Raw genomic sequence first — 20,095 nt, forward strand, 5'->3', positions numbered from 1 at the left:
GGCGGGGCGGGGCTAGGGAGGGGGCGGGGCTGGCCCGATCGGCGCGGCGGACGGGGCATGCGCAGAGCGGCGGGGCGCGGCTGGGGAGGGGGCGGGGCCGGGCGGACAGGCAGGGTGCAGCGGCGCATGCGCAGGGCGGCGGGGCGGGGCCGGGCGCATGCGCAGGCGGAAGGCGGCGGGCGCGCGGGGGCCTGCGCGCACGCGCCGCGCGGGGGGCGGGGCCGCGCAGGCGCAGCGCGATGCGGAGAGGCCTTCGCCTCATGGCCGCCGCGCTGGGCAGCAGGAGCGCGGCCGGGCCTGCGCCTGCGCCTGCCTCTGCTCCGCGCATCGGCACCCACGACGGCACCTTCCACTGCGATGAGGTGCTGGCGTGCTGCCTGCTGCGGCTCCTGCCCCGCTACCGGGTACGGCCCCGCGCCACTGGGCGGCGTCACTGGGATTGCGGCCTGCTCGGCCCCCCCCGGAGCTCCCGCCCGGGGCCCTGGACCCTGCCCGCCCGCCGGCCCCGGGGCCTTCGGGGCCTCCCCTAGGTGCCCAGCCCTCCTTCGGGGTGCCCCCTTACCTGGAGGCATTGCTCGGGGCTCCCCTAGATCCCCAGTCCCACTTGGGGGTCCCTGCTCCCGCCCAGGGGCCACCTTTAGGTCCCCAGTCCCCCCTCGGGGTCCCAGCTCCCACCCAGGGGCTATTCTTAGGCCACCAGTCCCCCCTCGGGGTCCGAGCTCCCACCCAGGGGCCACTGTTAGACCCTCAGTCCCACTTGGGGGGCCCTGCACCCGCCCAGGGGCCACCCTTAGGCCCTCAGTCCCACTTGGGGGGCCCTGCACCCGCCCAGGGGCCACCCTTAGGCCCTCAGTCCCACTTGGGGGCCCCTTTTCCCAGCCAGGGGCTGCCCTCAGGCCCCCAGTCCCACTTGGGGGTCCCTGCTCTCACCCAGGGGCCACCCTTAGGTCCCCAGTGCCCCCTCGGGGTCCCTGCTCTCAGCCAGGGGCCACCCTTAGGCCCCCAGTCCCATTTGGGGGTCCCTGCTCCCGCCCAGCGGCCACCCTTAGGCCCCCAGTGCCGCCTCGGGGTCCCTGCTCTTACCCAGGGGCCACCCTTAGGCCCTCGGTCCCGCTTAGGGGTCCCTGCTCCCAGCCAGGGGCCACCCTTAGGCCCTCAGTCCCGCTTAGGGGCCCCTGCTCCCAGCCAGGGGCCACGCTTAGGCTCCCAGTCCCCCCTCGGGGTCCCTGCTCCCAGCCAAGGGCCACCCTCAGGACCCCAGTCCCACCTGGGGGTCACCCTTAGAGTTCTCAGTCCTTCCTCAGGGTCCCAGGTCTCACCAGCAGCAGCTCTCAGGGGGTCCCGGCCACTCCTGGGGACCACCCTAGGCTCCTCAGCCTCACTCCACCCCCCGGCAGGACGCAGAGGTGGTGCGTACCCGGGACCCCCAGCGCCTGGCCCAGTGCGACGTGGTGGTGGATGTAGGGGGTGAGTACGACCCCGAGCGACACCGCTACGACCATCACCAGAGGTGAGGCCCCCCAGCACTGGACACCGGGTTCCCCTGGATCTTGGGGGTCCCTCGGAGCTGACTCTGTGGCCCTGCAGGTCCTTCACACAGTCCATGAGGAGCCTCCGGCCTGACAAACCCTGGACCACAAAGCTGAGCAGCGCCGGGCTGGTCTACTGCCACTTCGGCTCCCAGATCCTCGCGGAGCTCTTGGGGCAGCCAGAGGACGGCACTGTTGTGACAGTGCTCTATGATAAGGTACTGGTGAAACTGGGAGGGTCTGGGGGGGGCTCTAACCCTGCCAAGGCTGCATAGCTTTCCGCAGGGCTTCTCCTTGGCAGGGGTCATCCCATAAAAGAGCATTCTGGGGAGGGGGGACCCCATAAAGGGTGGAACCAGTTTGTTTGAGCTAGTGGTGTGCCGCTGGGCTCCCAGCCAGGCTGACCCCCACTGTTCCCAGCTGTATGAGAACTTCGTGCAAGAGATTGACGCCATCGACAACGGCATCGCGCAGGCGGAGGGGGAGCCCCGCTACGCCCTTACCACCACCCTCAGCGCTCGTGTGGGCCACCTGAACCCCCGCTGGAACGACCCTGACCAGGACACCGAGGTGGGGACAGGGAACATGGTGGGGCTGCCCCGCTTGGGGCCACCCCACTGGGGGCCACCGCTGACCCCTCTGTGTCCCCAGGCAGGGTTCAGGCGGGCGATGGAGCTGGTCAGGGGCGAGTTCATGGACCGGCTCGACTACTACCACCGTGCCTGGCTGCCTGCGCGGGTACTGGTGGAGGAGGCCATCCGGCGCCGCTTTGAGGTAGTCACTGTGCGAGTTTTGGGGGGGTCTGAAAGTTTGGGGGAGGGCACTGGGATGAGGGGAGGCCAGGTCCCCTTGCATAAACTTGCCTGCGTGGCCCAGGGTGCCCCTTGCACCCCATATACCTACACACAGCATGCACCCCCTTCTCTGCCCCTGGGTACAACCATGCAGCCCCTCCTGTGCCCCTGTAGCCTTGCGTGTGGCTGTGCGCCCCCATACCCATGGCTCTGCGGCCCCCGTTCTCCCCTACGCATGGCCACGCACCGTCTCTGTGCCCTGTGTACCTGTGTATACTTGCAGACGCCCATATCCCCAGGCATGGCCCTGCACCCCATATCCCTGTGCCCCTCCCATGCACCCCCACATCCCCATGCGTCATCACACACCATCCTGTGCTCCCCCCCCCCCCCTCCCTCTGCACCCCAGTATCCCCCCGCACACTCATGCACCCCCAGAGCAGCGCGCCCAGGCTCGGCAGAGCACCCAGCAGCAGACAGACATGGTGGGGGGGCACAGGACTGGTGTGGGGGCTGGGGGGTCGGACCCCCCGGGTGCTCAGCGTGTGTGTGTCCCCCCCTCAGGTGGATGCCAGCGGGCTGGTGCTGGAGCTCCCACAGGGTGGCTGCCCCTGGAAGGAGCACGTCTTCAGCCTGGAGCAGGAGCTGGCGCTGCCGGAGCCCCTCCAGCTGGTGCTGTTCCCCGACCGCAGCGGGCAGTGGCGGGTGCAGAGCGTCCCAGCGGGGCCACACACCTTCCAGAGCCGGTGAGACCCATCCCCTCACCGTGTGTTGTCCGTCCCCCCCCGCCCCCCCCCGCAGCAGCATCCCCCCAGGGGCAGGTTTTCACCCACCGCCTCCCTCTCCCCCCGCAGCCTCCCTCTGCCCGAGCCCTGGCGAGGGGTCCGGGACGAGGCGCTGTCCCAGCTCGCCGGCATCCCCGGCTGCGTCTTCGTACACGCCAGCGGCTTCATCGGAGGCAACCGCACACGGGAAGGGGCCTTGGAGATGGCCCGGCAGACGCTGGCGCAGCAGCACGAGGGGGGAGCGCAGAGCGGATGAGCCCCCTCCCATCATAGCCACCCAGAAGGGACCCCTGGCCCAGCGGGGGGGGGTTCCAGGGATGCCCGAGACCATCCCCACTCAGCACATGTAATGGGATCGCACTGGGACACTAGAATGGAGCGGTTTGTCCGGCAGGGGGGCCAGGCTACCCCCAGCAGTGCCGCTGCTCCCCCCCCCAGCGCTGGACTGGTGTGAGCCCAGTCACAGCCCCAACCAAGAGACTCTGGACCTGTTTCTCTGAAGATTGTCCCCATTCCATTTGTATCTGCTGGCCGGTGGGTTCCAAACACCAGTAAAAAAAAAAGTGTGTTCCCAGTGCGTTTGTTGCTTAGGCAGTGGGGTCTGGGGGGGGGATGGGAGGGGTCCTTGGGGTGCCGGGGGGGGCAGGACAGGACTGTGTGTAGTGATGTGGGGTTGCAAAGGGCTGTGAACTGGGGGTGAAAAAGCAGGTGCTGGCGTCACCCCCCTGCACGCCTCCCTGTGCTGGGAGACTGGGAGGGGAACCAGGGGCATCCTGCTGCCCCCCCCCGCCACAAACCTGTGCATCTGGCAGGACGAGGAGGGGGGGGGACACGGAGCCCCCCCTCGCTCCCAGCCTCCCGTTGCAGGGCGATGCAGGCAGCCTGGCTGCTCCTGCTGGCACTGGGGCTGCCCGGCTGCCCCTGGGGCTCCCGGTGCCCGGGGGGGGCCCCCCCGATGCTGCCCCCCACCAGCAGCCGCAACGAGACCTTGGTGGGGGGCAGCCGGCCGCGGGCACCAGATGTGGCGGTGCTGGTGGCTGTGGGTGGGTGGCTCGGTGCCGTCCTCGTCTACGTGGGCCGATACGTCCGGAGGAGCCGAGCCGAGACCCAGCTGCACCTGGAGTACCTGCGGGCGCTGCCCTGCGAACCGCCCAGCACCCAGGAGGAGGAGGAGGAGGAAGAAGAGACGCTCAGCACCTTCCTCTGAGGCACCACGGGCACACCAGCAGTGAACCGGGGAGCCCGGAGGGGGTGAGGCCCCCCCAGACCTGCCCCAGCAGCTGGAGAAGGTTCGTACCGTGGTGGCTTTACCCCGTACCCTCGTGCCAGCCCTGCCCGGGGTCGGCTCCACTCATGCAGCCCCCGGAGGCGCTCGCTGCTGCCGTCCTCGCCCCTTGCACAGGGTTTTCCCCGCTGCGCTGTGGGGCTCAGCTCTGGGGAGGATTTTGGGGGTCCTGGGGCTGTTTGCAGAGGTGAGGGTGTGGGGACCCCCCCTGCTCTCCCCGTTGTATCTGCACCAGGCTCCAGCAGAGCCGTTACAGCGTAATCCTGGGGATTAACCGCGTGTAATCCCAGGGTTTAACTGCGCTGCCCACCCCCCCCACCCCCCCCCCGTTAATCCCTGCGCTGGGCAGGGGGTGGGTGGCCCATCTGCTCCCCCCACCCCTCCGGCACTGGGTGGGCTCACATGGGCCAGCACGAGCCCCCCGGGGCTCGGCCCGCAGCGCCGCTTGCTGCCCCGCTGCAGCCCCCCATGGGCTCGGTTGGTCTTTGTGGGCCCACAGGAGTTTCTGGCCCACATTGGGTGGTCCTTCCCCGCCCCCCCCCCCGCCCAAGGCAAAGCCCCGAGGCTGCGCTCATGGCCGAGGAGCCCCCAGCCTCGGGAGAGCAGCAATTCACCCCCAGAGCAGAGCCCCGCAGGGGGCTCCTGCCCCGCAGCGCGACAGGCAGCCTTAATTCAATTAACGTAAGGCTCAGGGAAGGGCTGTTCTGCAGGTTCACCCCGAGCGGTTCCTGACACCCCAGAGCAGCCCCACAGCCCCCCAGACGTGGGACTTGCCCTACACAAACCTTCCAGCCCCCTGGGGCAAGGAAAGGGCAACCACGGAGACAGGAGGGGAGAGGAGCCCGCCTGGATCCGTCCCCAGCTTTAATCCCTCTGGCACCGGCCCCACGGACCCGAGGAGGTATGGAAGGCACTCGAGGCCACGCGGCACATCCTGGGAGGATGGTGGGAGCATCATCAGGGAGAGGAGCTGCCGAGCCACCGGCGGGTGGTGGAGGACCCCCGGGTGCTGTCACAGCTCGGAGAAGAGGGGCTGCTCCCGCACGCTGGCGCTGGCCGCCACGGGGCTGCGGCTGGGGCTGGCGTGGGGGGCGTGGGCACTCGTGAAGAAGAAGGGGACGTGGCTGATCTTCCCCGTGGACCAGCACTGGAGGGAGAGGACGCGAGGAGAGACGTGTGGACGGGGGTGACAGTCCAGGCATCGCCCTCTCCTCCTCCCTGTGACCCCAGCAAGGACGCCTCCCCCCCCCTGCTCCGCGGGGACGGGGCGGGGGGGGTTGAGGCTTTCCCACTCCCGGGCACCAACAGGGAACACCAAGACCCATTGACAAAAGCGGGGACCCCACTCACCACGGTCAGCAGAGCCCCTTTCTGGAAGCAGGGGTGGAAGGCGATGAGCTGGGGCTGCGCGCCACGCTCGCCCCGCAGGAAACCGCTGCGGGGAAGGGAAGAGCCGGGTTAGAGCGCGGCTGCGGGCACCGGCAGCGCGGCGCTTGGGGGGCAGCCTGAGTTAAAGGGGTGGAAGGTGGGTAACGGGCAACACGGCCAAAGTACAACCGATTCTGGGGTAAAACAGTGACCCTGCCCGATGCAGGGGCGCAGGATGGCAGCGTCCCCGCTCCCCCCGGCACCCCTCGGCGCCGCTGGCGTTTGGCCAAGCCCAACCCAGCGCTACGCACCACGGCAGGAGCTCGAACACGGGGCTGTTGCGGGTGCGAAACACAGCGATGACCGTCTGGCTCCCGGGAGCGTCGGGATTCCCTGCAGGATGGAGGAGGGGGAGAGGAGCGGTGAGGGTCTTTCTCAGCATGGGGACTCCTGGGGCAGCCACCGAGGGGGGAGCTGGCTGTGGAGAACATTTCTCCGGCGCTGAGGCACACGGGATCCCGGGATGGGGCTTTCAAAGACCCTCCCATGATCTGAAGCCGGCTCGAGGTCCCGGGGCACCAGGCTGGGTTGAGGAGGGTTTGGGCGAGGATGAGGTGACTCCGTGGGAAACACCCCGGCCTGGCACGGGGCCCCCCCTCCAGTGTCAGGGTCGTTTTCCATCCCACCCCGGACCCACCTGGATGTGCAGAGGGAAGGGGAAGCCCTGGTACCCCCAGGTTTCCCCACCCAGCTTTAAGCTCAGCAAAAACCCCAAGACTGTGCCCGGCGGCGGGGGGGGCGAGCTGGGGGGGCCAGCCCCAGCGCCACGTCCTGCTGCTCCCTCCAAGTCCGTTCTGTCCCGGAGTGAGGCCCATCCCGCCGCATCCAGGAGAGCCTGAATGGCACGATTATCCCAGGGGCTGCTGCTAAATAACGGAGCCAAGAGGCCCCGCCGGGCTCCGGGCGCGATGTGGGCACTGCGGGAACGCAGGGACCTCACGGCGGGGCTGGGAGAGGGGATCCATCCCGTGGGACGTGGGGAGGGAACTTGGGCACATCGCGCTCCGGGGGATACGGAGAAGCGGAGTGGCAGGGAGGAGGGATGGAGGGCGAGTGCTGCCTCCCCACCCCGGTGGGGTTTGTGCCCCTTCTGCCTGTGGGGGGTGGGGGGGATGCTCGGGCAGAGCTGGGGCGGGGGGCAGCACCCACCTCTGATGATCACCGCGAGCCTCTCGCCAGTGGGGTCCCACACCATGGAGTGGACGTCACCTCCGATCCTGGAACGGGCAGGAAGGCCAGTGAGCTCCCCCTCGCTCCAGCCAACATCCCCAGCACTGGGGGGTGCTGCTGGGGGGGCACAGACCCCCGCTGCCTGCCGGGTGTCGCGTCAGGGCAGGGGGCACGGGCAGACCCACCTCTCCTCCCCATAGAGCGTCTCGAAGGTGGTCTCGGACAGATCGGCCACGATAGAAGCGGTTTTCGAGCCTCCCACTTGCCCTTGCATCTCCCCTGAAACAAACAGCCTGGTCACGTCTCGGCTCTGGCCGGAATCGCTCGGTGGGTCACCTCGCTCCGTAAATCACGTTCCCATTTGCGAAGTGGCACGTAAGTTGTGTCTGTTTCTTCGAGCCGCTGCCCCAGCAGCACCTGCCTGCACCTGGGGTGGGGGATGGGGAGGTGTCCCCTCTACACATCAGGACCAGCAACCTTCAAGGAAAAACGCCCCACGAGCCGGGGATTTAACCCACGGTAGAAGTTTCCCAGCAAACCATTTGTGGCTGTAGGATCGGAACTGGGAGCAAGAAGCAACGTGAGGGGGGAAAACTTTGGCCCCACAGAGATTCTGAGCTTTGAGACCCCTGGGGGCCCCTTCCCCCTGCGTGTCCTGGCTTTGCACAGCTGACGAGCAGAAAGCCCGTCCGGCCAAGCCCAGCCGCAGCCGGGGTCACTTGGGGACCAGCTGCTGGCTCCTGGGAAGCTTGAGCAGACTCACCCCGGTATTCCGAGAAGGACAAGGAGTAGATGACGGATTCCCCCAGCACCGTGAAGAGCAGTCGGCTGCCATCTGGGCTCCAGCACCCCGTCTGCGGGACAGAGTGCCACGGTGAGAGCCAGCACCCCGCCTGGGAACGGGGCAGTGCCACTGCCACACCACGGACACCCCGACGGCCCCAGGGGCACGGGGCGGGGATGCCCCCACCCTACCTGGCAGCGTCCTTTGATGGTGGGCCACCGCTCGCACGTCCACATCTGAGCCTCCCACACTCTGGAAGAGAGATGGGCCGAAGCGAGCGGGATGAATTCCTGGGATCTGCCCCAGTTGTGATGCCCCAGGAGGAGCCCGAGGCCAGACCCACCCGTTCCCCTCCCCCCGATCGGATGCAAGAGGAACGGGAGCAGTTGGGGTGCAAAGAATCCAGACGGGTTTGGGGAAATGGCAACAAGGGCCAAAATACACCTGGCAGGTGGGAAGCTCACCGGAACACCGCCGAGGGGGTGGCCGCCAGGACCTTGCTGCCATCGGGTGACCAAGCCAGGTAGGTGACACCACCGCCCCCAAACCACTGCAGCTGGACACAGTTCTCGGTGGACACGTCCCACACCTGGGGGGACAACGTGGAGGGTAACGGCACCGGCACCCGAACGCTGGCCAGGCGGCTGCCGCGGCTCGGGGGAAATTTTCGCCTGGATCAGGGAATTCGGACCGATTCTTTCGGATCTAGTTCAAGTTCGGGAGCTGCCTGATCCACCCTGTGAGGGAACGCTGCCGGTCCCCCTGCTGCAGCCAAACGGCCCCTTGGTGCCCCCGCGGCGCGCTCACGGACCCCCAGGGTGGCACCCCGGGACTCACCAGCATGGCCGTGTCAACCGGTGAGGCCGAGAGCAGCAGGTCCCCGCTGGGAGCCCAGGCCAGGCTGGTGACGGGGCTGTGCCCGGGGTAGGACAGCACCTGAGCGCAGCCGGACGATGGCCTGGCGGGGAGGAGAGGGAAACGGCCGCGGTTGGTGGTGGCAGGGCTGGTCCCCGTGCCACCGGCAGCCCCGGCGTGCCCGCTGGCAGGATGGGCGCCTGCCCGGGGACGGGGCGGGGGGGGGCGGCTGTCACCTGGTGGAGAGCGAGGTGGGGTCCAGGTGCCACACCAGGACGCAGCTTTGGCAGGCGACGGCGAGGATGGAGGCGCAGAGCGGCTTCCAGGCCACAGCGGCCACGTTCCGCTGCAGGCGATGCTTCAGCGAGGGGATGGTGGCGCTGCCGGGGGGGGGGGGGCAGCGTGACAAGAGGGAAAATGGGGGATCGGGAGCCCGAGGTGGGCCAGGGGCCGTCTCCCAGGGTCCTCTCTCCAGCTCTGACCGCAGTGGGTGGGAAGGGGGGATGTGCCCCATGGTGACCCGCTTCCCCGGGGGACACAGAGGAGACCCCAGCCAGGTGACACCGGCGCTGTGCAGCAAGCCCGAGCGCACCGAGCCCACCTCGTGCGACCACCCGCCGTGCCCCGCGCCGCCCCCAGCCCGGCCCCGGCGTGGCAGAGGGCACTCGCTGGCCTGAAGTCCCAGCCGGGGCAGGACGCCGCAGCGAGGCGGCGCGGGCAGGGCCGCAGGACCATCCGGCAGAGCCTTCTCCTGAGGAGGGCTCGGCACGCCGCGGGGGAGCAGGGAGACCTGGAGGGGAAAGGGGACTCAGCGACGGCTGGGGCACGGCCGTGCCACGCCGGCTGCCCCAGGGCTGTGGGGCAGGGGGGGGAAGGGAAAACCAGAGCCTGGGCAAGGCCAGAGCTGCAGGGCGTCCAGGACAGGGTCCTGCTGGGGGGGCTGGAGCCCCTCTGCCGCGAGGACGGGCTGGGAGGATGGGGACAAGCTGAAAATCCCGTCCCCATCCTCCTTATAAGCAGGGCCTGCAGCAACAGGACAAGGGGGAATGGTTTCAAACTAAGAGGGGAGATTTAGATGAGATATGACGAAGAAATTCTTCACTGCCAGGGTGCTGAGGTGCTGGCACAGGGTGCCCGGAGCAGCTGTGGGTGCCCTGTCCCTGGAAGGGTTCAAGGCCAGGTTGGACGGGGCTTGGAGCATCCTGTTCTGGTGGGAGGTGTCCCCATGGTGTGGGGGGGTGATACTAGATGGTCTTTAAGGTCTCTTCCAACCCAAACCAGTCCGTGATTTCTGCTCCTGCTGTGCCGCAGGAGGCTCTGGGCACAGGCGCTGCCAGCGAGACCAAAGCCTGAGCGAGGACCAAGGCGGCGCAGGGCAGAGACACGGGGGAACCCTGGCAGGGGCTGGAGGGGGGGCGAGGGGGCGAGATGGGGAGCGGGGGTCTGCACAGGTGCCTCCGGGGGCAGCGTCTCACCTGTTGGAGTTGTAGACCCGGACGGAGTCATCGAGAAGGGCCACGGCGAACTTACTGGTGTGGGGGTGCCAGGCGAAGGCGCGGACGGTGCAGCCGGCCCTGCGGGAGCGACGGGCAGCGTGGGGCGCGGCGGTGACGGGCTCCGGGGTGGGGCATGCCCGCCCAGCACCACAGAGGCAATTCCCAGAGTCACCAGTGAAATAAAACTTCCTTTTCGCTGCTGAGTGGGGTCATTTGCTCTAAAAACTTCCCATCCCCGGCAATTACCCGCAGCCCAGAGGCCGGTAGCAGCCCGGGGTCGGCACTGGAAGGACTTTTCCAAGCGCTGATGCGGTTTAACGCCATTTCCCCCGTGCGCGGGGCGTCGAGACACACTGCACCTCTCACCGCCGTGCAGGGGCTGGGGCAGCCGGAGGCAGCGGGGAAATATTTGCCCCAGGGTCTGTCTAATAGGGGGGCTACACAGAAAAATGGGGTGACGCTGGCCTCGCACCGCCACCACCCAGCACCACGACCCCGCTTTGTGGCACCCGGGCACGGGGGGCTTCACGACATGGGACTCACCAGTCCACGGCCTGGGAGAAGGCGGCGATCATGTCCTCGCTGGCGAGCTTCGGGGGAGAGTTATCAGTTATCACTGTGCCAGCTGTAGTGGGGACCCCCCCAGGGTCCAACCCCCCCCCCCCCATTCCAGCCCCTCTCGCCGCACTCCCTGCCCCAACAACTTCCAAGTGCCCGTTCTCCTCCCCCTGGCGAGGGAACTGGCCGGGCACCGCCGGGAGGAAGCTTTTGCCGTTTCCAGCTGGGAAGCGCCCACCTACCACCCCAACCAGCCCCCAGCCGGCGTCCCGGGACGTGCCGCATCCTCCCCACCTCGCCAGGTGAAGCCCCCCGCCCCTAAAGACTCACGGAGAGGTGGGGGAACAAGGAGCCGTGCAGCGAGGAGAGCCAGTGGCACAGGGCCAGCGCGTGGCTCGAGCCCACCTTCGCCCACCGCAGCCCTGCGGGGAGCGGAGCAGCATCGGTGCCTGCGGCCGCGGCGAGGGGCACGGCGGCGGCAGCGGCACCGGCGATGGGCCCCAAGGGAGCCGAAGGATCAACAGAAGGGCCAGAGGGACCCGGGGCATCGCCCGGCCCCCCGGCAGCAGCACAGACTCACCCTCCTCCTCGGCGCTGGCGATCTCCCTCAGCACCCCGCTCAGCCCCACGTCCCGCCTGCGCAGAAGGGTCGCTCAGCCCCCTCAGCAGGGACCCCTCAAAATCCCCCTCCCCTGCTGAGGGCCCCGCTGGGGTCTCCCAACCGGATTCCCCATCACCTGGGAGCACTGAACCCCCAGGTTCTACATCGTGCCCCCCCAGACCCTCAGAGGGAGCCTGGGGTGGGGTGGCAGCACCCCGGGGGGGTGACAGCAGGCTGTACCCCCCCGCCTCTGCCGTGCCCCAGGGTGGGGGGGCTGCCAGGCAGCCACGGAGAGGGGGTTTGAGTGCAGACCCTGAGTGAAGGGGCAGCCCCCGGCCCTGCCAGCCCCCACCCAGGTTTTGGGGGGGGGGGGGGCAGCTCACCAGGCACTGAGGCAGCGCTTCCAGAGGGCCTCGCGGTGGTGGATGAAGGCCGGGCGGGCGCTGTGCTCCAGCCGGCTGTGCGCCTTGAGGGTCTCCTTGGGCAGGCTCAGCACCGGCAGGTCTGCCAGCTGCCAGCGCACGGGGGGGCACCCGGGAAGGGCCCCCCGCCGCAGAAATAGCGATGTGGTAAAAGGAGGGGCGCAAAGATGGGGGGGAAGGGTGAAAGAACGGGGGGAAGGGATGCAGGAAAAATAGGAAAGGATGGGGGTGAAGGGTGCAAGGACAGGGAAAAGGAAAAAGGGGGCAAAGGGACTGGAGGGGCGGCAAAGGGACCGGGAATGGGGGGGCGAAGGGACTGGTAATGGGGATGGTGGGGGGGACGACAACTGGGGATGGGGGAGGCGAAGGGACCAGGGACAGGATGGGGGACAGGGGGGGTCAGAGGGACAGGGATGCCCCAGGCACGAGCCTGCACCTTTCACTGCCCAGGGTAACCGGGGTGGGGGGGGAGCCCCCGGGGCCGGGCTGGGGGGGCAGCGTGGCGCCCCCCGCCCGCGGGCTCACCTGGCTCTGGAGGGCGAGGGGCAGCGGCTCGGGGGGGCGCCCGCAGACCAGCGCGTTGCTGAGCTCGTAGAGGGTGACGGCGCCGGGGGGCGGCGGGGGGGGGAACAGCCCCAGGGAGCACATGGCGGCCGGGCCTGGGGGGGGGGGGGGAGGCGCTGGGGGGCTGCGCGGTGCGGGCACCCCGAAGGGCCGGGGTCGTCCCCGTCCCCCCCCCGGTTAAGCCTGGGCACAGCAAAGGGGAGATGCTGGGGGGGCGGGATGCTGGGGGGGTCCCCGTCCACACCCTCCGCCCCCGGGGGGCGCTGGCTCCAGCCCCAGGCCCTCTCCCCACAGCCCCCCCGAGGCCTCCCCAGCCCCTCACACACCCAGCGCACCCCCCCCAGCCCCCCCGTGCCCCCCACCCGCAGCCCCCTGTGTGTGCCACCCCCACACGACCCCTCCAGCCCCCGGGGCCCCCATGCCGCCCCTCACCCTTTCCCGAGTCCACAGACGGGTCCCGGCGAGGGCCAAACCCCGCCGCGGCCGCTCCCGCCGGTTCCGGGGGGGTGGGGGGGTGGAAATAAAAGGGGCCGCGGCTCCCGGGGGCGTCGCGGTGGGCAGGTCGGTGTGTCGTCGTCCCCCGCCCCCAGGCTGCGCCTTCTGTGGCTGCGGGACTCGCTCCGCGCACACACGCACGCACACACACCCCGCCGTGCCCTCCGCTGGGTGAGGGGCTTCTCCGCTGGAACGGGGGGGGGGTGAGCGGGGGGAGGGGCCCCGGCGGACGTTGCCCCTTTAAGAGAGGCGGAGCGTGCCCCGCGCGGGCGGGGGGGCGGTGGCGGCGTGCAGTGGCTGTTGCTCACGTGGTTGCCGGGACCGGGACCGGGACCGGGACCGGGACCGGGACCGGGACCGGGACCGGGACCGGGACCGGGACCGGGACCGGGACCGGGACCCCCCCCGGACACCCCCAGCACCGCCTGTCCTGCACCCCCCTCCCCCCGACCCTCCGGCGCACGGCCCCATGGGGGGTGCCCACTTCCGTGGGTGCCCCCCCCACCCCCGTGTGTGTGTCCGTCCCGTGGGTGCCCGTGCCCCCCCCCCCCCCCGCCCCATACCCGGGTCCCATGGGTGCCCATGTCATGTGTCCCCCCCTCGTTCCCGGTGCCGTGGGTGCCCATGTCCGTCCGTCCCCCCGCCCCCGCTCCCGGTCCTATGGATGCTCAGGTCCCGTGGGTGCCCATGTCCCCCCTACCCCCGGGTGCCCATGTGCCCCCCAGGCAGGGCAGTGGGTGCCGCCACCCCCCCAGCCCCCATGGATCGTTCCACCACCACCCCCCCCCCCAGTCCCCCTTTTCGGCTCGCTTTTATTATATTTATCTCTGTGTTTTCCTTAGCGGCCGCAAAAGTTATTTTAATTTTTTCAGGATATTAAATCAGGGCTGCGGCGGGGGGGCGCGGGGGGGCCCCGCATTCCTCTCCCGTTACGGAGCGGGCGGGTTCGGCAGGAGACAACGATTTGGACGGCGCCGCCACCGGAGCCGCCGCGGCTTCCCCGGACCCGGCGGCGGGAGCTGAGCCCCCCCCCGGCGGGACAGCGCGGCAGGAGGGTCTGGTGCTGCTGAAGCGGGGGGGCGGTCCCCGGGGGGGCGCTGGATGGGGCTGGGTCCGTGGTTTGGGAGGCTCCGGGCGGTCGAGCCCTCGGTTTGGCTGGGGGCTCCTGGGGGGCACTGGCCCACCCACGGCGAGCGGCAGCGGGGCTGGTGGTCTGGGGGGAAAACACCCCAAAAGGAGCAAATCGGAGGGGAGGGGGAGCAGAGGGGGGGCTACGCGGGGAGCTGGTGCCCGCCATCCCAGAGCCCCCCGGGAGCGTCTGTGTCGCCTCTGGCACCGGGCTCCGGCCACCCCTTGAGGCGGGGATGCCGCCGTGCCTCAGTTTCCCCTCCCTGCATGGGGGGGGCGGCGTGTGTCCCCCCCTCCCTGGGGACACCTGGGCGCTGGCCAGCCCTGCGGAGCCGTGGCCGACGTGACTCACAGGGCTGGCACGTGTGGCCAGGGGTGGCACCCAGGGCCCCGCCACGCTGGCACAGGGACCCACTGCTGGCCCTGTTCCCCCCGTGGGGCGGTGGGCGCTGGCAGGCCCCCCCCCCACCCCCCCCCCCGCCTCGTGCTGGCACAGGAGCCTGTTTCCGCCTCCCTTTGCCTTTTTCCGTGGCTTTTTTGGTGTTTTTTTTTCAGGAAAATCCCCAAACCAGAGCTGGGCGCATCAAAGGGCTGGCGGGAGCCCAGGGATCCGGGGGGGTGCTCGGGGGAAGGGGGGGCCGGGTCCCTGCCAGCCCACGGCGCCCAAAATTGGGGTGTCCTTGGTAACACGTGGCCCCGCCACATGCCCACATGCTGCCACGTGGCTCCTGGCCACGATGCTGCTGTGGGGAAACTGAGGCAAGGCTTGGCTGGGCAGGGGCTGTGCTCACACGTGTCCCTGCGCACACGTGTGTGTGTGTTCCTGTGCATGGGTGTCCTGGGGACACACGTGTGGCTGGCCAGGGCGGGTGTGCGGGGCTGGGGCACATGCGTGTGCAGGGTGAGGCTGGTGTAGGTAGGGTCTCGTGGGGACATGGGGTCATGGGGACACGGAGCCGTGGGGTCCTGGAAATGGGATGACACAGGAAAAAGGGACGTGGGACCACGGCTACCCAAGGTCTTGGGGCTGTGGGGACAAGGGGATGCAGGGCAGCAGAGTCCTGGGGATGTGGGGACACGGACAGGGGACCACAGGGATACAGGGCCGCGAGGAGCCGGCAGCAAGGGGCTGCGGCGGGGACCCAGGGATGGGGGGCAAGGGGACAGAGCCAGATTGTCCCCAACTCCACTGGGCTCCTGCCACCCCCAGAGCTGGGGGGGGGGGGGGGGGCACAGGGCCGTGTCCCCTCCGTGCCTCAGTTTCCCTTTGAGTGCTGAGAGCTGCCGCAGGGCAGGAGCGCGGGAGGACGCAGGACCCATCCCTGTGATGAAGCCGCCTGGTCTCAGCCCCACTGGTGCAGGAGAAGGGGGCACGGCTCTGCTATCACGCCTTAGCAATCCCTTTATTGCTTTTATTTTTGGGGGGGCAGCCAGCTAAAAAAAGGGGGGGGGGGGTACATTACATTAGCGCCTAACGAACCGGGCGTATTAATGAGGCCGGAGGCGGAGGAGAAGGGGCGAACCCTGTCCCTGAGCTCTGTGCGGGAGTGCGAGGCGGCCAGCGGGGTTTTGGGGGCAAGAAGATGGGGGGGTGAGGAGAAAGAGGGGAGGGGGTCTCACCTCACTAACCCCCCCCCCGGTGAGCACCAGAGTGCTCGGAGAGGGCCCCCATAATTTAAGACATAAATTATAATTGCTAACAAGGAGCTGCCGCCAGCCCCGAGAGGGGATGCGGGGTTTGGGGGGGGCAGGGGGGGGCAACACCCCGTAATAAATATCCCCGGCAGCACACAGGAGGATGAGGATGACGGACGAAGGCTCAAATCTCCAACAAGCTGCCGGCCTCGGGACTGCCGGCGTCTTTCCCGGGAGAGGCCGGCGGCTGCCGGGGGGAAGCGGGGGGCTGCTCCCCGCCGGTGCCGGGGGGGGCTTTGGGGGTGCCGCTTTCCGCGTGGGTCTTCTGGTGCTTGCTGAGGTGGTCGCTGCGGGTGAAGCGCTTGCTGCAGAGGAGACAGGTGAACTTCTTCTCCCGCGTGTGGGTGCGGACGTGCCGCTCCAGCTCGTCGGAGCGGGTGAAGCGCTTCCCGCAGAAGAGCCAGTTGCAGACGAAGGGGCGCTCGCCCGTGTGCCAGCGCAGGTGGGCTTTCAGGTGCGAGGCCTTCCCGTACACCTTCCCGCAGCCCGGGATGTGGCAGCTGTGCACCGGCTTCCTTCGGGACCCCGCCGGCCCCCCCAGACGCTCCAGCTCTTGGCAATTAGGACAATCGCAGGCCGGACGCCCCCCTAACGAACCGCCGCGGGGTCCCTTCGGGGTTTCGCCCGGGTTGGTTTTAGGGGTGGGGGGTGCAGCGGGGTTGCTGGTGTAAGGGGGGGGGTTGAGAGCCCCGAAATCGGAGCCGTAAGTGGGAAGCGGGGGGCTGAGGGTGGGCTGGCCCTGCAGCGAGCCCTGCAGCCCCTCGGCGCCCGCCGGCCCCCCCAGCCAGCCCCCGTTAGGGTGCACGTCCCACCAAGAGGGTGCTGCCGGCCCCGAGCCCCCCGGCAGCCCCCCACCGATGCCACCCTTGTACCAGGAGCCGTAGGGATGCGGCATCTCCAGCGAGGGGTAGACGCCTGGCAGGCAGTCGCCTGGTGGGTGTCCCTTGGCCGTCACCACCACGGGGGCACCCAGCACCTCTTGGGCACCCGTGGGTGCCGGGAAGGGGTGGCCGAAGGGGCCGTAGTCGGGGCCGTAGGGGCCGGGCGATGCCTGGGGGCTGGCCGAGGGCGAGAGCAGCCCCGGGGCGCTGGGGAAGGCGGCGGTGTAGGAGTCACCCATGGCGCGGTGGTGGGGGGACGATGGCTGGGAGCACCCCGAGGTGGCGGGGGTGGCGTCAGCGGGGGCACGCGGCCATGGCGCCCAGCGGCCTGTGGGAAGAGGGAGGTGGGTGTCAGGGTGCTGGGGGGCACCCGGTACAATGGGGTACCCAGCACTGTGGAGCACCCAGTACCAGGGTGTTGAGCACCACGGGGCACCCAGCCCCGCAGTGACACCCGTCACCTCCCCCTCCACCCCACCACCCCCTAGAGCTCCCCACACCACTGTGCCTCAGTTTCCCCCCCCCCCAAGCTGAGAACAGCCCATCTCCACCCACAGGGCACCGGCATCCTCGCAGGGACTTCTCTGAGGGCTAATAGCAGGGTTGTGCTGGGGGGGGGGGGGGGCCCTCCCCGCTGCCCCCCAGCCTCCCCCCCCTCCCAGTCTCAGCTCCTTCTGCCTTTATGGCCTTTTAATCGAATTACGCTGTGGCCTCCCCCCTCCCCAGGCAACTTCCTCTGCTTTTATGCCCTTCATGGCTTTCAGCTGCCGCGGGCTGAGACCGGGCGTCACAAGCTGCCCCCCACCCCCCAAAACCCTCCAGTTTTTCCCTTTATTTTAATTTTTCTAAAATTTATCCCTCCCCTTCACCCACACTGTGGCTTTTCCAGCTTTTTTTTTTTTGGGGGGGGGGTGCCCCCCCTTTTGCCGTGGTTATTGCGCCTATTTTTAAGCCGGCCGGGGCGGCCGCAGCATGCTCCCGGTTTTCCAAGGATAACAAGGGCCAGGCCTGTGCCCCGGGAACGCTGCCCTGCCGCGAGAGCCGAGGTAATTAAAACCAGGGCGAGCGTCTAACGGAGGCACGCTTAAAATAGTGTAAACCTCCCATAAATCAGCTCCGCTTGCGCCGGGAAATTAGGAGCAAGGCAGGCGCACGGGGAGCCGGGAGCTGCGGGCTGAGGACGCGCGAGCTCGGTGCACGAGTGGCAGCTGCCGGGGTGCTGGGGGGGACAGCTGGTGGCTTCATGGCCCAGCGTGGCTGCTGCTGTGTTGGGGACCCTGACCCTGCCTGTGTCCCACCAACTCCCGAGCAGCCACTTGGGGTGGGATGGGTCCAGCCCCTGCCCTGGGGGTCCCCAATTCCCAGTCCCTTGTCCTCGATCCCCCGTGCCTGACTCCTGGTCCCCAGTCCCTGTCCCTAGTCCCAGTCTCTTGTCTCCAGATCCCAACCGTGGTCCCCTGACCCCCAGGTCCCCAAAGCCCAGCCCAGTCCCCAGCCCCTTGTCCCCCACCCCAGGTCCCCAGACCCCATCCCTGGTCCCCAAACCTTGGTCCCCGTCCCCAAAGTGCTACTGACCCCAGCCTTGACCCCAGCGGGTGGCCCCCCCCAGCCCATGCCTCAGTTTCCCCCTGCCAGCTTGCCCATAAGCCCCCAGGCCACCCTGCCACCACCACAGCCCCCATCCTCACCCAGCCCTGGCTCCCCCTTGCCCCGTCCCATGTCCCCAGGCATCCAGGACATCCCATCACCCTGGGCCCTGGCTCCCCCTGCTCACACTGTGAAGCTGTCCCCAGCGAGGGGACAGTTTGGGGCAGAGGTGGCACTCAGTGCCATCCCCGTGTCCTGGTCTCCCCCCGGGATGGCAGGGTGCAGGTCCTGCTGGGGTGGGGGACACCAGCGTGTCCCCTGTGGGCACAAGGACAGCCAGGGGGAAGATTAGGCCCCACGCAGGGATGGGGGACACCAGGTCCCCGGCTCCTGGTCCCCGCGGCTCCCAGGGACCATGGTGGCCTCTGGTGTCACAGGGCCAGGGCATGGCCCTGCACCGAGGGAAGATGTGGCCCCATCACCGGGGCCTTGGGGACAGATGTGTCCCCAAGAGGTGCTGGACCCCTGGGGATGGATACATCCCCATCAGCTGGTCTGGGGGTGCCACGGCCCTGGGGACGGATGTGTCCCCATCCCCAGGTCTGGGGTGCAATGGCCCTGGGGACAGACGTGTCCCCAGCAGCAGGTCTCAGGACACCACAGCCTCATCTAGCACCCACCCAGGGCTCAGCACCCTGGGGTGCCCCGGTGCTGCAGGACCCCAGCGGTCCCCAGGCTGGGTCCTGGTGGCCAGTGTGGTGGTGGCAGTGGTGACAGGGTGGGGCTGGGGGGGGACGCCGATCTAGAAACAGTCACGAAGTCCTGGGGCTGAAAATATCCTTGCAGCCACCCACCCCCCTGTCCGGACACCTGGGTCCTCTCCAGGCCGAGTGCCAGAGGGGGGTCCCCCTTCCCGGGGGGGTCCCATATCCCAGGGGGGGTCCCATATCCCAGGGGACCCCTCTTGACTCGAGGGGGTCTCCTTTCCTTGGGGGGGGTCCTGTCCCAGGGGGATCCCCCATCCTCAGAGGGTCCTGTATCCCAGGGGGGTCCTCCATTCCCGGTGGGTCCCTGTCCTGGGGGGAGGGGGGTCACCACCCCAGAAGGTCGCTGTCCTCGCAGGTCCCGTGCCCCGGGAGGCTTCCCCATCCCGCAGCAGCTCCCCCCACCCACCGAGTCCCATATCCTGGGGTCCCTGTCCGGGATGGGGGGTCCCCCATCCTGCTGGGTCCGATATCCCGGGGCTTCTTACCGTGCTCCGGGGCTCCGCGGGTGCGGGGGTGCCGCGGGTGCCGGCGGTGCTGGGGTCAGGATGCCGGGGTCGGGGTGCCGGGGTCGGGATGCCGGGGATGCCGGGGTCGGGGTGCCGGGGTCGGGGTGCCGGGGGTGCCGGGGTCTGTGCGGGAGGAGGGAGCGCCGCGGCGGCCGCCCGCCCCGCTGTGCCGCTGCGGCGGGGCTGGGCCGGGCCGGGACCGGGGCCGGGAGCCCAGCCCCGAACCGCCCCTCGCCGGGGGGGCCGGGGGGGGGTCGGGGGAAGGGAGGGCAGGGCAGGGGGAAGGGGAAGGGGAAAGGGAAAAGGAAAAGGAAAGGACGGAAAAAGAGGAAGGAAAAGGGAAAAGGAGGGAGAAGAGTCTGAGCAAAAAGAACAAGGAATGAAAAGAGGGAAAGAAATGAGAAAGAAAAGGAAAAAAGGAAGAAAAGATAAGAGGGAAGGAGAAAGGAAGGGGAAAAGGAAAGGAAAAGATGTAAGGAAAAGAAAAGTAAAAAAAAGTTGCAAAGGGAGGAAGACAGGGAAGCTGAAGGCTGGGGTGGGAGGGGGGCTGGAGGACAGGGATTGGGGGGAGGGAAGTGCAGAGGGTCTGTGCTGGTGGGAAAAGGGAAAGGAAAAGGAAAAGAGTGAAAGGAGGCTGGGAAGGAAAGGGGGAAGCAGAGGAAGGAGAGGGGGGAGAAAGGGCCAGGAAGGAGGAAGGGGATGGAAGGGGGAAGGGGAAGGAGATGGGAAGGGGATGAGTGGGAAAAAGGCTGGAAAGGAGGGAAG

The 20,095-nt window shown here is 68.7% G+C and overlaps 3 protein-coding genes across 5 annotated transcripts; 1 reads left to right on the top strand and 2 right to left on the bottom strand.

Annotated features, from left to right (window-relative positions):
* The first annotated feature begins 222 nt into the window (after positions 1–222).
* On the top strand, positions 223–3,676 carry MYG1 (MYG1 exonuclease). Of its 3 annotated transcripts, none has more exons than XM_055697016.1 (7): positions 223–404; positions 1,398–1,510; positions 1,588–1,747; positions 1,950–2,099; positions 2,185–2,303; positions 2,888–3,069; positions 3,178–3,676. In XM_055697016.1, the coding sequence occupies exons 1-7, from the start codon at positions 240–242 to the stop codon at positions 3,456–3,458; spliced, it is 1,170 nt and encodes a 389-aa protein (XP_055552991.1). In that variant the 5' UTR covers positions 223–239; the 3' UTR covers positions 3,459–3,676. The 3 variants fall into 3 exon arrangements, with proteins under 3 accessions (XP_055552991.1, XP_055552993.1, XP_055552994.1); XM_055697018.1 differs by having other exon boundaries at positions 225–404; positions 2,181–2,303; XM_055697019.1 differs by having other exon boundaries at positions 266–404; positions 1,305–1,510.
* Positions 3,677–5,216: 1,540 nt separating this feature from the next.
* On the bottom strand, positions 5,217–12,767 carry AAAS (aladin WD repeat nucleoporin). Its single transcript, XM_055697160.1, has 17 exons — positions 12,704–12,767; positions 12,233–12,366; positions 11,669–11,796; positions 11,265–11,320; positions 11,015–11,106; positions 10,670–10,716; positions 10,106–10,204; positions 8,867–9,010; positions 8,613–8,733; positions 8,240–8,364; positions 7,967–8,027; positions 7,755–7,845; positions 7,177–7,270; positions 6,971–7,038; positions 6,073–6,154; positions 5,744–5,828; positions 5,217–5,540 (listed from the first exon to the last, which is right to left on the bottom strand). The coding sequence occupies exons 2-17, from the start codon at positions 12,353–12,355 to the stop codon at positions 5,406–5,408; spliced, it is 1,551 nt and encodes a 516-aa protein (XP_055553135.1). The 5' UTR covers positions 12,356–12,366; positions 12,704–12,767; the 3' UTR covers positions 5,217–5,405.
* Positions 12,768–15,285: 2,518 nt separating this feature from the next.
* Positions 15,286–19,405, bottom strand: SP7 (Sp7 transcription factor). The gene is made up of 2 exons (XM_055697026.1): positions 19,310–19,405; positions 15,286–16,798 (listed from the first exon to the last, which is right to left on the bottom strand). The coding sequence occupies exon 2, from the start codon at positions 16,707–16,709 to the stop codon at positions 15,714–15,716; it is 996 nt and encodes a 331-aa protein (XP_055553001.1). The 5' UTR covers positions 16,710–16,798; positions 19,310–19,405; the 3' UTR covers positions 15,286–15,713.
* Between the last annotated feature and the right edge of the window lie 690 nt (positions 19,406–20,095).

The sequence above is a fragment of the Falco cherrug genome, chromosome 19 (assembly GCF_023634085.1).
Source record: "Falco cherrug isolate bFalChe1 chromosome 19, bFalChe1.pri, whole genome shotgun sequence".
Classification (NCBI taxonomy): domain Eukaryota; kingdom Metazoa; phylum Chordata; class Aves; order Falconiformes; family Falconidae; genus Falco; species Falco cherrug.

Coding starts and splice junctions, on each gene's coding strand:
- SP7 (XM_055697026.1), bottom strand. CDS start 16,709: ATGGGTGACTCCTACACCGCCGCCTTCCCCAGCGCCCCGGGGCTGCTC.
- AAAS (XM_055697160.1), bottom strand. CDS start 12,355: ATGTGCTCCCTGGGGCTGTTCCCCCCCCCGCCGCCCCCCGGCGCCGTC. Junction 11,797..12,232: donor CCCTCGCCCTCCAGAGCCAG/GTGAGCCCGCGG, acceptor GTGCGCTGGCAG/CTGGCAGACCTGCCGGTGCT. Junction 10,717..11,014: donor CCTTGTTCCCCCACCTCTCC/GTGAGTCTTTAG, acceptor TCTCCCCCGAAG/CTCGCCAGCGAGGACATGAT.
- MYG1 (XM_055697016.1), top strand. CDS start 240: ATGCGGAGAGGCCTTCGCCTCATGGCCGCCGCGCTGGGCAGCAGGAGC. Junction 405..1,397: donor GGCTCCTGCCCCGCTACCGG/GTACGGCCCCGC, acceptor ACCCCCCGGCAG/GACGCAGAGGTGGTGCGTAC. Junction 1,511..1,587: donor CGCTACGACCATCACCAGAG/GTGAGGCCCCCC, acceptor GTGGCCCTGCAG/GTCCTTCACACAGTCCATGA.